This window comes from Puma concolor, chromosome B2, assembly GCF_028749965.1.
Source record: "Puma concolor isolate L17-30 chromosome B2, mPumCon1.1.hap2, whole genome shotgun sequence".
Lineage (NCBI taxonomy): Eukaryota > Metazoa > Chordata > Mammalia > Carnivora > Felidae > Puma > Puma concolor.
In genome coordinates this window covers 141,304,811-141,317,037 of record NC_141671.1, presented here as the reverse complement: position 1 = coordinate 141,317,037, position 12,227 = coordinate 141,304,811, and the positions used below count along the sequence as shown (strand labels likewise).

The 12,227-nt window shown below is 39.2% G+C and overlaps 1 protein-coding gene across 8 annotated transcripts in view; it reads right to left on the bottom strand.

The window, feature by feature from the left end:
• Positions 1–11,925, bottom strand: part of SCAF8 (SR-related CTD associated factor 8) — a 204,349-nt gene extending 192,424 nt beyond the window's left edge. For 4 of the 8 annotated variants that reach the window (XR_015251666.1, XR_015251665.1, XR_015251667.1 and 1 more), the window contains exon 1: positions 11,389–11,691. Coding sequence is in view for 5 of the 8 variants with exons in the window: in XM_086708205.1 (XP_086564331.1) it covers positions 11,389–11,418 (30 nt within the window). In the remaining 3 variants the exon portion in view is untranslated. Of the gene's footprint in view, positions 1–5,166; positions 5,231–11,388 lie in introns of those variants that run through there. The other 4 variants (XM_086708209.1, XM_086708208.1, XM_086708207.1 and 1 more) reach the window with 4 other exon arrangements.
• Between the last annotated feature and the right edge of the window lie 302 nt (positions 11,926–12,227).

Sequence of the window (12,227 nt, the reverse complement as noted above, 5' to 3'; positions counted from 1 at the left end):
TAGAGCCTAGAATAGCATCTGCACTTGGTGTAAGTGCTCAAAAATTTTAAATAAATTATTTTCAGTAAGGCAGCTTTTTAAGTTGTTTGTTCCTATTGCTGATGTCCAAATAAGCCTATTATAAAGCCACAAGGAATAGATCTTCCTGCTCAATTACAATTATTATAAGTAGCATACTATTAATCAAGTGCTCAGGTTTCAAAGTTTCCAGTAGGAGCCAGCAAGGTTATGGCCTATGGCCTATTTTTGTAGGCCCTCAAGCCAAGAACATTTTCATATTTTAAAAGAATTGTGTAAGACCAACAAGAATATGTGAAAGAGGGGCACCTGATGGCTCAGTCGGTAAATCCAACTTTGGCTTGGATCATGATTTCACAGTTCATGGGTTGGAGCCCCATATCAGGCTCTGTGCTGACAGCTCAGAGCTAGGAACCTGCTTCGGATTCTGTGTCTCCTCTCTCTGCCCCTCCCCTGCTCCCCTCTCTCCCTCTCTCTCTCTCTCTCTCTCTCTCTCTCATAAATAAATATCAAAAAAAATTGTTTTAAAGAATATGTAAAAGACGGGCACCTGGGTGGCTCAGTCAGTTAAGCGTCTGATTGGATTTCGACTCAGGTCATGGTCTCATGGGTTCATGAGTTCAGCCCCCATGTCAGGCTTTGCACTGACAGCATGGAGCCTGCTTGGGGATTCTCTTCCTTTCCCTCTCTCTCTACCCCTCCCCCACACTCACTCTCTCTCAAAATAAGTTAAAAAAAAAAAAAAGTCTGTGAAAGAGACCTTAAGTGGCTAACAAAACCTAAAAATATTTACTATTTGGTCGTCTAGAGAAAGAGTTTACTGGTCCTTGTGTATAGAGATTCCATTCACAAGAGAATGAAAGTTTTTTGAATACACACTTCTTTCACCTATGAATCTACAATATTAGAAACACATCTTTCACCTAAAACCTTCTCTACATCTAAACTTCTGAATTCTGGCTTTTTGATTTGAAAAATGTTAAGAAACATTTTTAAACCACAACATAAATGGTTACGAATGCTCAAGCTAATAAAAAGGGAAGAATAAAGTTAATTTATGTTTAATGTCTTCCACACTAAAGGAATAAAATACCAAAAATGGACAAAGGAAGAAAAAAAACCAAAATGGAATACAAAAAAACCCAATCTAATTATACTTCAAATGAATAGCAGAACCACATTAAGGGGAAAAAATTAACCAAGCCATGTTTAAACATAGCATTTTGACTATATACCCTGAGGTAAAAAAAAAAAAAAAAAAAAGAGAGAGAGAACTATAAACAAATATTAAATGCTAATTAATACGTTTGTTTTCAGAGACATATGGTTTAGCAATTCTGAAACTACTTTCTGTGTGTTTTAGGTTTGATCAAATATGTAAATACACTGTGGGTAACAGAAACTAGTTTTCTTGCTGTCAGAGAAAGTAATTACAGAATTGGAAAGGCGAAAAACTAGAATGAACCCTACAGTTGTAGGACTGGAACTGGAGGTTATCAGGGTGAATCCATGGCTTTTTAGATAGGCAGACAGTTAAAAACCAAAAATTCATGTGTATATATGTTTGTTTATGTACACACGTATACATGTATACATATATACATGTATGCAGTATTGTTGTATATTATATATATATATCTATAAAATATATATAATTTCTAGATCAATCCACTAATAAATATCCATGAGAAGAAACTAGAATTCCTTGGAGGAATGGCTGATTCCAAGGCTGGGGTGGGAATATCTTATTATGTAAGAAAGAATTCTCAAAACATAACGACCACACATCAAAAGGACACAAAAGACAGCTTGAAATAGCTCTGACTGGTCAAAACTGAGACACTCTCCATCAAAAAAACCCCAATGATTAAAAAAAAAAAAAAAATCCACGAGCTCATACTGATATGCATACATATACATAAACACATTAAGTGGGAAGAAGGAAAAGCTCTTACAGAATGCTAATAATAAAGAAATGATAGACTTAGAAAATCACCTTTTGGCATTAGTACTGATTCAAGGCAAGAATTAAACAGATGCTTAAACAAATGGGTTAAAGTTGGATAAGCAACAAGGTATGTGCTTAGTTTCAAAATACCTCCCCATAAGATACTTGTTACAAAGGGATAAATAGTATCTTCACAACAGAGAAACCTTGGGGGGGGGGTAGTTAACATTCCTATTAATGGGATAAATAGACACCATGTGCTTTCTGAGAACACAATTATCATTTCCGCAGAATGCGAAAAATGTGTAAGCTTAACCTAATCATTAAGCAACAGAAGAAAACTCAAACTGAGAAAATTCTAAAAATAACTGGGCTATTATCATTAAATACAATCAAAGGTCATAAAAGACAAAGAGTTATAACCAACTGTTTCAGGGTAAAGGATACTGAAGAGACAAGATGAATGAATTCAAGGTGTGGAGTAGCATTTACTCTTTCCGTTATTAAGGACGTTACTGATATAATTAATAAAATCTGATCAAGATCTGCAAACAACTGCATTATATCAAGGTTAATTTCCTGATGTTGATTCCTATACTATGGCTATGTAAAAGAATGTCACTGCTTGTAGAAAACAGCCACTTAAAAGTAAAATGAATTGCATTTCCTATCAAAATGCCAGAAAAAGTTTGTGTGTTTTCATGTGCATGTGAAGAGGGAGTGAACAAAAAAGCAAAAATGGTTCATTAACATAATTAGGTAGAGAAATCAAGATGAAGTGTACATAAAATCCTTCATTCTTGTAACTTTTCTGTAAATCTGAAGTTGTCAAAATAAAGTTCAAAAGTAGGAAAAGGCTAATTTATACTTGGACATTATGACAGTAAAAAGGAATTGTGAAAAACTGAGTGATAGTTCTTTACACAAGGGTAAGAAAATATCTCAAGCAAAGGCTGAGACCTGGGTCTGTCTCTCAGTTTCAGCTCTAATACTTACAAAGTCACATTTTGTTGGTAAAACCACAATGGTGGCCTCAGTTTTCTAGTTGGTAAAAGGAGAGTAGCACCTATCCTTTTCTCAAAAGCTTATCCTAAACTTCCACTGAAACTTGATGGTTGGGGTCAAGAGGGTCAGAGCACAACACTATATACTGTAAAGTGGCTCACTTTTAACAATGGTAAACAAAAACTATTTAAAAAAGACCTAAGCCACACATCTTTCATCACAGCAAACAGCTGTTGCAGAAAGTAGGTATCTGCTATATATTTTGGTTTGTAAAAATTTTCACTTACTCAACATTCTTTTTACCCATATACTTCAAATATTTCAATAAATTCAAACACCCCAATCTATTTATTTTTACCATAAAACTTTACAGTGTAAAAATCTTACTAAATTTTAAAAAGCCATGAACTAGGATTTGGTCAACTTATTTTTTTAAGTAAAATATAACTGACATAGAACACTATTAGTTTCAGATGTACCAGTAAACCTTTTAGGTACTGTGACCCAGTATAAAAAGATCTTTAGATCATTTCCCAAATTCTATATACCAAGACATAAGATACACAATCCAAAGTGTTTCATCTTTCACTGACAAGCTACTCAAATTAACCCTAAGGAATCCAATCAAATTCAAAGAATAAGCGTTTATAAGAAAGAGGACCCGATTTTTTCATGTACTGAAGCAAAAGTTTGCTTTAAAAATAAAAATACTTATTAACTTATTCTCCAAATTCACAAAGGTTTCGTCACCACTTAAGACAAGTTTTTAATCATTTGCATGTGGAGACAAATACTTCAGTGACAAAGGGAAACATTCCTACAGCTGTTATGCAATAGTTACGATTTCAAAATAAAAACTGATTTCTATAGATACATGATACAAAATTTGGTATAAAATAAAACTTAATGTAGCTCATCTTGTTTTCCCACTATTGAAACATAAGACCATATTCTTGTTGAAATAAGTCTACTTGCTCATCTCTATTTTGAGTAACAGATGAGCATTCTAGACTCTTTAAGGCAAAATGCTGAGAGGAGCAAGCAGAAGTGAGAAGGGCTGCGGCCAGCCAGTCCCCAAAGCGCAGAGCCCCGGAGTCGGGCCTGCCCGCTCAGCCTCACCAGCTCTGTACCACCTCACTCAGGCACATAAAGCTGATCGAGGCGGGGAAGGATTACAAGAACATCAGCTCCAAAAAGGGTATGCTTCCTGCTTGTCTTGTTTACCACTGTGTCCCAGCAGATAGAAAAGTGCCTGGTACATGGGTAAGCACTTTATTGGCTAAATGAGAGATTAAAATCCTACGTCTTTCAAATCAACCTACATAAATTATATTAAGTTGTGGAATTATTTTAAAAACAAATTTGGCACACATTAACTTCATAGCCATAACTGTGTTTAAGACACGTTAACAAATATTCTCTATTCTCCATTCTGACCAAATGTGGTAAGGTCAAAGTTACCGAGACACTTCCTGACCTATAGTAGACAACAGAATGCATTTACATATCCTTCCCTGAGTTTAAAATATGGTGTGTAAGAAATTCTTGTAAAACCAGATTAGAAGACCAAATGCATAAAATTAAAAACCAAAGCACAAATGCATCGTTTATCATCAAACTTGAGATAGAATTAACTTACATAAGAAATTACAGGCTACAGAAAAATTTCTTTTCAGCATTTATTTCTCATATCAGTAGCTCTACCAAAATCTGCTCCTTCATAATTAGAAAACCAAAAATTTGATGTAGTCTTTTTGTTTCTCCAACCCTGCAGTATATCTGTCAATGATCTATCATCTTATAGTTTGAAGAACTTCCTCAAAATATAAGATGTATTTTATTTCCAACCATCAAATTAACAGGTTTGCAATTTATTCACATTAAATAGGTAATGTTATATTCCTTTTGCATTACAGTAAAGTTATGTGGAGCAGAATGTAAGTAAATGCAGCAAGAGTATATATGATTTATGCTCACTATTAAGCACAATAACTTTTTTTTCCACTTAACCTATTTTTTGTGAAGAAATTCAACTATTCCCTAGATGTTCTCTTTAAGATTACTAATATATTCGAAGTGACAAAATTTATTCCACTTCCCAAGTATGGCCCATATAATCAAGACATCACTTCACTTCCAATTTAAACCTAGTATTTTCCAAAGGGCCTGCCTTATGTGCGTTATAATCATCTTACTATGCTTCTTGTGTCCATGCTGCTGGAAAAAGCAGTCTGTACAAGCAGGAGTAGAGGCACAATCCTGAGAGAGAGGAGTAGAGAAAGATGTTGAGAAAACAAAACCAGATAAAATGAGCTCATTCGAGTTCAGGAGCTCAGCCAGTGTTCAAGGTCAAGGTTGATTACATTTTCTCATACCATTTTGAGTTAGAAGTTGTCCAATAACAGCAAAACTGGCCCTAGAAAGAGATATCTGAAATCCCATGTGCGACTAGTAATATCATCACTAATTCTAAGCCAACTATACTTCTAAAAAAAGAAGCAAGTGATCATAAAATATGACTATTTAGGAATCTGGGGAATACAGATGTCCCCTAAATGTCAACCAAAGTTACTATAACAAACTCAGTGCTAGCCTAAATAAAATGATAGAGCTATTTCAATCTTGCCAAAAAAATGCTTACATTTAATCTTGAACAATTAAGACTATAACACTCCCAAGCATGTTCTCAAAAATCATTATTATCAATCTCCATTATCCTTGTTTTCTAAATTTTTAAAATAATATAAGGAAAAACCCACAACTTTTATCATACATTGCTTTAAACTGAAAAACAGTAAAGCAAAAAAAGGTTTGGAAATAGCATAATCAAAAAATGAAGTTTAATCTAACTAGAACCTTCAAATGGAATAGTCCCCTCCCAATGATCTCTCCTTGGTAAACTGAACATTACAAACAGATCGGAGTTTCAATTAAAAAATTTCTACCCCCACATTAATTTTATATTTAATCAAAGAATCTTCTAACAGGAAACCTAAATATCTCAAATCAATCATTTTCTTTACATAGGAGAAAACCAAATGTCCAGAAATGTTAACTACCTTGATCCAGGTCATTCAGTACATAGTATACCACTCATTTATTCATTCATTCAAGAAGTATTTATTTGACACACACTATGTATTAAGGTACTGTGCTATGTACTGAGGATATGAAGCAATGAAAATATATGGTCACTGTCCTCATGAAACTTATCGTCTGGTAGGGAAAACTATTATTATATTACTTATAGTAATCACTAAGAGTGAAAGTACAGTTTTTTAAGATCATGTAATGGGAATTAAATCAGTGATTCTCAACCAAGGTCTATTTTGTTCCCCAAGGGGCATTTGATAATGTGTAGACATTTCTGGTTGTCACAATAGTGGCACCTTGTGGGTAGAGGCCAGGATCACTGCCAAACTTCATATAACGCACAGAACAGCTCCTCACAACAAATAATTATCCAGCCCAAAACATCAATAGTACTGAGGGTGAAAAACCCTAATCTAAACCACTGGAGCAGGGAGGCGTTAGTGAAGGGTTCCTCCCTTTATAATACTAAGTATGCCTACCTTTAAGAGAGTTTCCCAGCGTGGAAACAAAAAAGATGGCTTGATTGATGCAATTAACCAAAGTACTCACTAGAAAGTTAAAACAGGAAAGGAAAGGAAATAGGAGACAGATTCCCTGGTAGGTGAAAATGAAACAAAAACGCAATGTCTTCTGGTTGCTTCACATAAAATTCCTTTCCTGAACCACAGACAAAAGAAAAATACACAAATAAAAACAAAATTCACAAGTTTTTATTTATTACTCCCTCTACCTTTTCCACTGTTCACCATCCCATGTCTACTACTAGATACTGGTGGGAAGATTATAAAATGTCCTATAGTTGGACAAATGAACACTATGGAAACAAAACTGGAAATGAAGTAAAACAGAGATGGGACTTCACTTCCGATGCGAAAGACAAGACACAGAAGAGGAAAATGTCCTAGGTGTTAACCTGACTCTGAAAAGTCTACATCTGCTAATCTTGACTAACTGAAGGATCCTAAGGACAAAACACACCAAGAATTCAGGGATCCTAAAGATGATAAAAGGTACTAGAACCATTTCAGAATTTATGAACCAAGGCAAATCCAAAATTTAAATTGTGGTAATTTACTGGACACATCTCAAATCTACATATCTGGTTCTTTATTATCCCACTCAGCCTTTTCTGAGCAGCAAGAGAAATGGATCATGATAGAAAAAACAACTATAGTAATTCAACAAGCTATACAAAGAATCTAGGGGGAAAAACTGATCACTAACTGGTATTTGATTATGTTAAAGTATTAATGTTAACTTCTTGAAGCATAGTAAGTCCTTAAAAATTTAAAGAATCCAACACACAAGTAAAATTCATTTCCTCTAGTTACTTTGTCTAAGTATAGCCAGTGCATAACAGATTATTATATTTTCCGTGTATTACTTTAAGAGTTTCTTGATCATGGGGGTGCCTGGGTGGCTCAGTCCTTTAAGCGTCCGACTTCAGCTCAGGTCATGATCTCACGGCTGGTGGGTTCGAGCCCTGCATCAGGCTCTGTGCTGACAGCTCAGAGCCTGGAGCCTGCTTTGGATTCTGTGTCTCCCTCTCGCTCTCTGCCCCTTCCCCACTCACACTCTGTCTCTCCGTCTTTTAAAAAATTAACATTAAAATAAATTTAAAAAAATTAATTAAAAAAAGAGTTCCTTTATCATGAAAGTGCCCTCTCCGATTAAGTTATGATTTTCTGAGGAAAGAGTTATGCATTGCTAGTCTTTTCCATCTTTTCAAAAACAAAGTAATAACTCTACCACAATGACCGCCATTCAGTGCTTAGGGACAGCTCACATAAAACTGCTGCATTCCAGTAATCAGCTGTGGTCCTAAAATAGTTAATAGAATTTAAGCAGACCAATGAGTCCCCTTTCACTGAAGTGAGAACTCTAAACCACCATAACAAGGGTATGACACCATCTCGGAGCAGCTACAACTACAATACTTGCAATGATAATAATTCTCTCAGTTAACTGCCCAGGTCAAGCACTGACTCTTAGGGAATCTTATATTCCAATGTGGACAAACTTTCTTTCATCATTTCAGAACTGACATTACTGCTCCTGGGATTAACTCATCACAATGATGACGCTTATCTGTAAATTACGGCTTTCCCACAAAACTAGCACAGTGGGCACTTAAATATCAGTTCTTAGACCTCAATCTCATTGAACTCAAGATAACTAAGGAATTTACCACATAAAGGATCTCCTGACAGTGATTTTGAACACAGGGAAGGAGAGGGCACAGACTCCCTTTGAGAGATTATGGTGGGTAGGGGTGGGGGCAGCAGCACCTGTTGACCATGATTCAGAAACACAATGCATAAGGCATGAATTTTCAGACTGAAACTCATCCACGGTTTGTAAATTAAAAATCTATATTCTTAACTTGGGTTGCCTGGCTGGCTCAATCGATAGAGCATGTGACTCTAGATCTCAGGGTTGTGATTTCAAGCCCCACGTTGGGTGTAGAAATTACTTAAAAATAAAATCTTTAAAAAAAAAAAATCACTATTCTTAACTTTCAAATCTCTGGTACTGTATGTCCCTATTTTCAAGCCAATGCTGGAAGGGGGCCAATATTAAAAAACCTGAGAACTGGGGTGCCTGGGTGGCTCAGTCAGTTGAGGGTCCAACTGCTGGTTTCAGCTCAGGCCGTATCTCACAGTTTGTGAAATCGAGCTCCTCACGCTGGGCTCTGTGCCGACGGCATGGAGCCTGCTTGGGGTTCTCTCTCCCTCTCTCTCTGCTCCTCTCCAGCTCTCCCACACGTGCTCTCTCTCTCTCTCTCTCTCAAAATAAATAAACTTAAAAAAATAATAATAACCTGAGAATTAGCAAGCCATAAAACCTAAGCATTTCATATTTTAAATCAGGCTTTAAAAGTCAAATTCACTATAAGTAAACATTCTAAAACATCCTTTTCTCCTAATACTATAACTCAAGATTCTTTTTTTATTTTTACCCTTTACAATACATGATTTAATGGAAAATATTCATTACTGAACTATTTCCCATGACTATATGCTTACTTGTAACAAAATTACTACAACAGCAAGCATTACATTCACAGAAACTATATTCAAAATCAGAAAAAAAGATTATTTTGTGTTTAAAACAAAAAGTATATTCCTCTGAATCTTTTTTGACAGTACTTCCCTCCCCCAACACTCTACGACTCCATATTGCTATTTTTAAGCTAACTCCACATTCAAACATGGTGAAGTTTGCAGATTAGTAAATAAAAGTTGAAAGATTTTCTAACTTCTTTGAAATCCGTAGGGAGAAAGGGGAGCGCGCTACACACACTAAAATGGAACTACTACTGCCAATTTCAAATTCCTGTAAAGATTAGATGAGAAAACAGGTTAAATATACAGCTAGCCATGTAAATATCAGGCCCCCTATCCTTAATGGCAATACTCAATTGAAAAACTGATACACCATTTCTATTCCACTGTGCTCTATTGTGACAACCATAGTGTAGTTAACACCTTTTCTCTAACTATCACATGAGGGATCCTATTCAAAATTTTGTGGGGAGGGGGAGTGCTGGGAGTGAGGGAAGATATATATTAGGAAACCCCTAGACAAACAGAAGAAACACTCATCAAAAAGGGGTGGGGTAGGAGCACCTGGCTGGCTCAGTCAGAAAGGCATGTGACTCTTGATCTCCGAGCTGGGAGTTCTAGCCCCACGTTGGATGCAGAGATTACTAAAAAATAAACTTAAAGAAAAAAAAAAAAAAAAGTGTGGGTTGGGGGGTAAGTCAAATCACTGCACTGGAAATAAGAGAAAGGCTTTTTTTTAAAAATATGTAATTCTTAAAACTTTAACATTCCATAGTGCTGTAACACAGTATGTAGCAAATAAAAAGGCTACATAGAGCTGTTTTCTTTCCCGCACAGCTGAGAAACTATTAGCAATAAATTGGAACATACAGTACCAATATTTTTTCTTTTAGATTTTAAGCACTACGTAGTATTGCTGAAAGAACCAAATTTTGTAGTTATTAGCTGTAAATTCATAAATAAAATGGAAAAAAAGATTCCCCAGTCTACCGCTGTTTATTAAATGGTTAAAAAAGAGAAAGAAAATCCAATACCAAAAAAGAAAATATAAAAAAAAAAGGTTTGTTTTCATCTGTGTCATTGCTGTGTACTGTAATATGGAGAGCCCAACTCACAAGAATGTTATCTTTTATTTAGCCTCTTTGCTAAGCTTCCCAAATGCCAATTCTTAAAAAAAAAGAAAAGAAGAAATAAAAGAAAAAAAAATGTAAGACAGTTTTAAAAAAAAGCATTATCCTCTTCATATTATCAACAGTAACATGTCTGGTATTTTAAAAGGTGAATATTTAAGATTTTGTTAATGACACTATTGAATAGAGTACCAGCACTTCCGCATCAGAAGTTCATAAAATTCATGCGACTTTAGTTAACATCACATTAAAATTCTTTCCAAGACAGATAAGGATAATTCTGGCTATGTAGATAGGTGTTTAATGTTTGCATTAAGATCTATTTACGTCGGAGTTTTAAAAAAAAATAACGTACTTTATTAAAACCTGTCTCCTTTCAGACTAGTGAATTCAATTAGTGAAACCTGGACACCTGCTTTAAAATCTAGTGTTAGATTTGACATTATGAATGAGCCCGTGGGAAATGCTTCCCCAACATCTGCCCTCTCCTGAAGCACAGACCTCTGCCTACCATTTGTGTCTTTATGCCCTCATGATGAGAGGAGGGACGAGTAACAATCCTGCGTCCCCATCAACCATTCTCTTAGCGTAAGTCCCTAGCTGGCAGGTTACCTAGCCAACAGTATCTCAAATATAAACAGTACGTACAACGTGACCATAGATCATCACCCCTGTTAGGTTCCCTTCCTGTACTACCCTCATCGGTGCCTGCCTCATTAAGGACCCCGGGGAAGTCTGGGCAGTGATGTCCGGCGTGCAGTTAAAATCCCGCAAGCCCACGAAAGAGGTGGGCGGGCCAGGCCTCGGCGGAACTGACCCCGAGAGACCAGCCAGGAGCCTCCGGGGGAGGGCCCAACGGGGCCTTCCCTCCAACCCCTAAGCCACTCAATAGGGCGCTGGAGACACCGGAACCTCCCTCCGCCCCGGGGCGGCCCTCCCCCAGCCCTCCCCTCGGACTCGGGGGAGGGGCGCGGGGCAGAGAAACACCCCTCCCCCTCCTCCCCGACACAGCTAGGCCGCCACTCGCCCCACCCTGGGAAATCCTGCAGGCCCGCACCCACCCGGCTCACGCGGGCCTCGTCCCGGTGGGAGGTATGGGTAGGAGGGGAAGCTAGACTGCAATACCAACCTCGCTATTGAAGGTTTTCACAGCCTCCATGTTGTCGGTGCGGAGGCCCCGAGCCCGGCGGCGGAAGAGGCGGCGGCCACTGCACTGGGTGGGAAGAGCGAGACGCGGGCGGCGGCGCCGCCGCGAGGAGGGGCGCCGGCGGGAGACCCGGCCGCTGCGACCCTGGGGCCGAAGCGGAAGGGCAAGCACTGGCAGGGAAAGACTCCCTCAGGGGCAGCGAGGCTCCGGCATGGCCGCTAGGGCGGGCGGAGCGCCGGTCTGGGGAACACAGGCGCTGCCGGGGCGGGTCGGCAGCGGGCGGGGGAGGGGCTGGGCCGCGGCGCCTTCTCTTCTCAGCCCCGCTCGGTCTCGGTCCTCCGCCCTCTAGCCCCGTCCCCTACACTCCCCACCCCCTCCTTCTTCTTCCTTCGTCAGATTCCTGTTTCACCTCCCCGCCGCTCGGGCCGCAGGAACCAGCAGCGCACAGCGAAGACGGAGGAGGAAGCGCTGGCAGCAGCGGCTGCGGCATCCAATATGGCGGACGCGAGTCGGGCCGCGCAGCTCGGAGATCCGCGGCGCCGGCCAGCGCGCCCCCTGGTGACTGGACCGCGCGGGCCCGAGCGGCCGCGCGGAAACCAACGAGCCAGCTCGGGCCAGAGCGTCGCCGCCCGGAGGTCCCGCTCCGCTCGGCCCAGGGCGGCCAGCTCCTCGCCCCCTCCTCGCGCCTTGCAGACGCGGGAGCGAGCGCTGCGGCCGCGTGGGGCGCCGCGGCCCGCCCTTGGAGGGCCCTGCAAAGCGTTTCTCTGAGAAATGCCGAAGTGTCCCCGTAACACGACAAGTTTGGGAAATAATGTCCACGT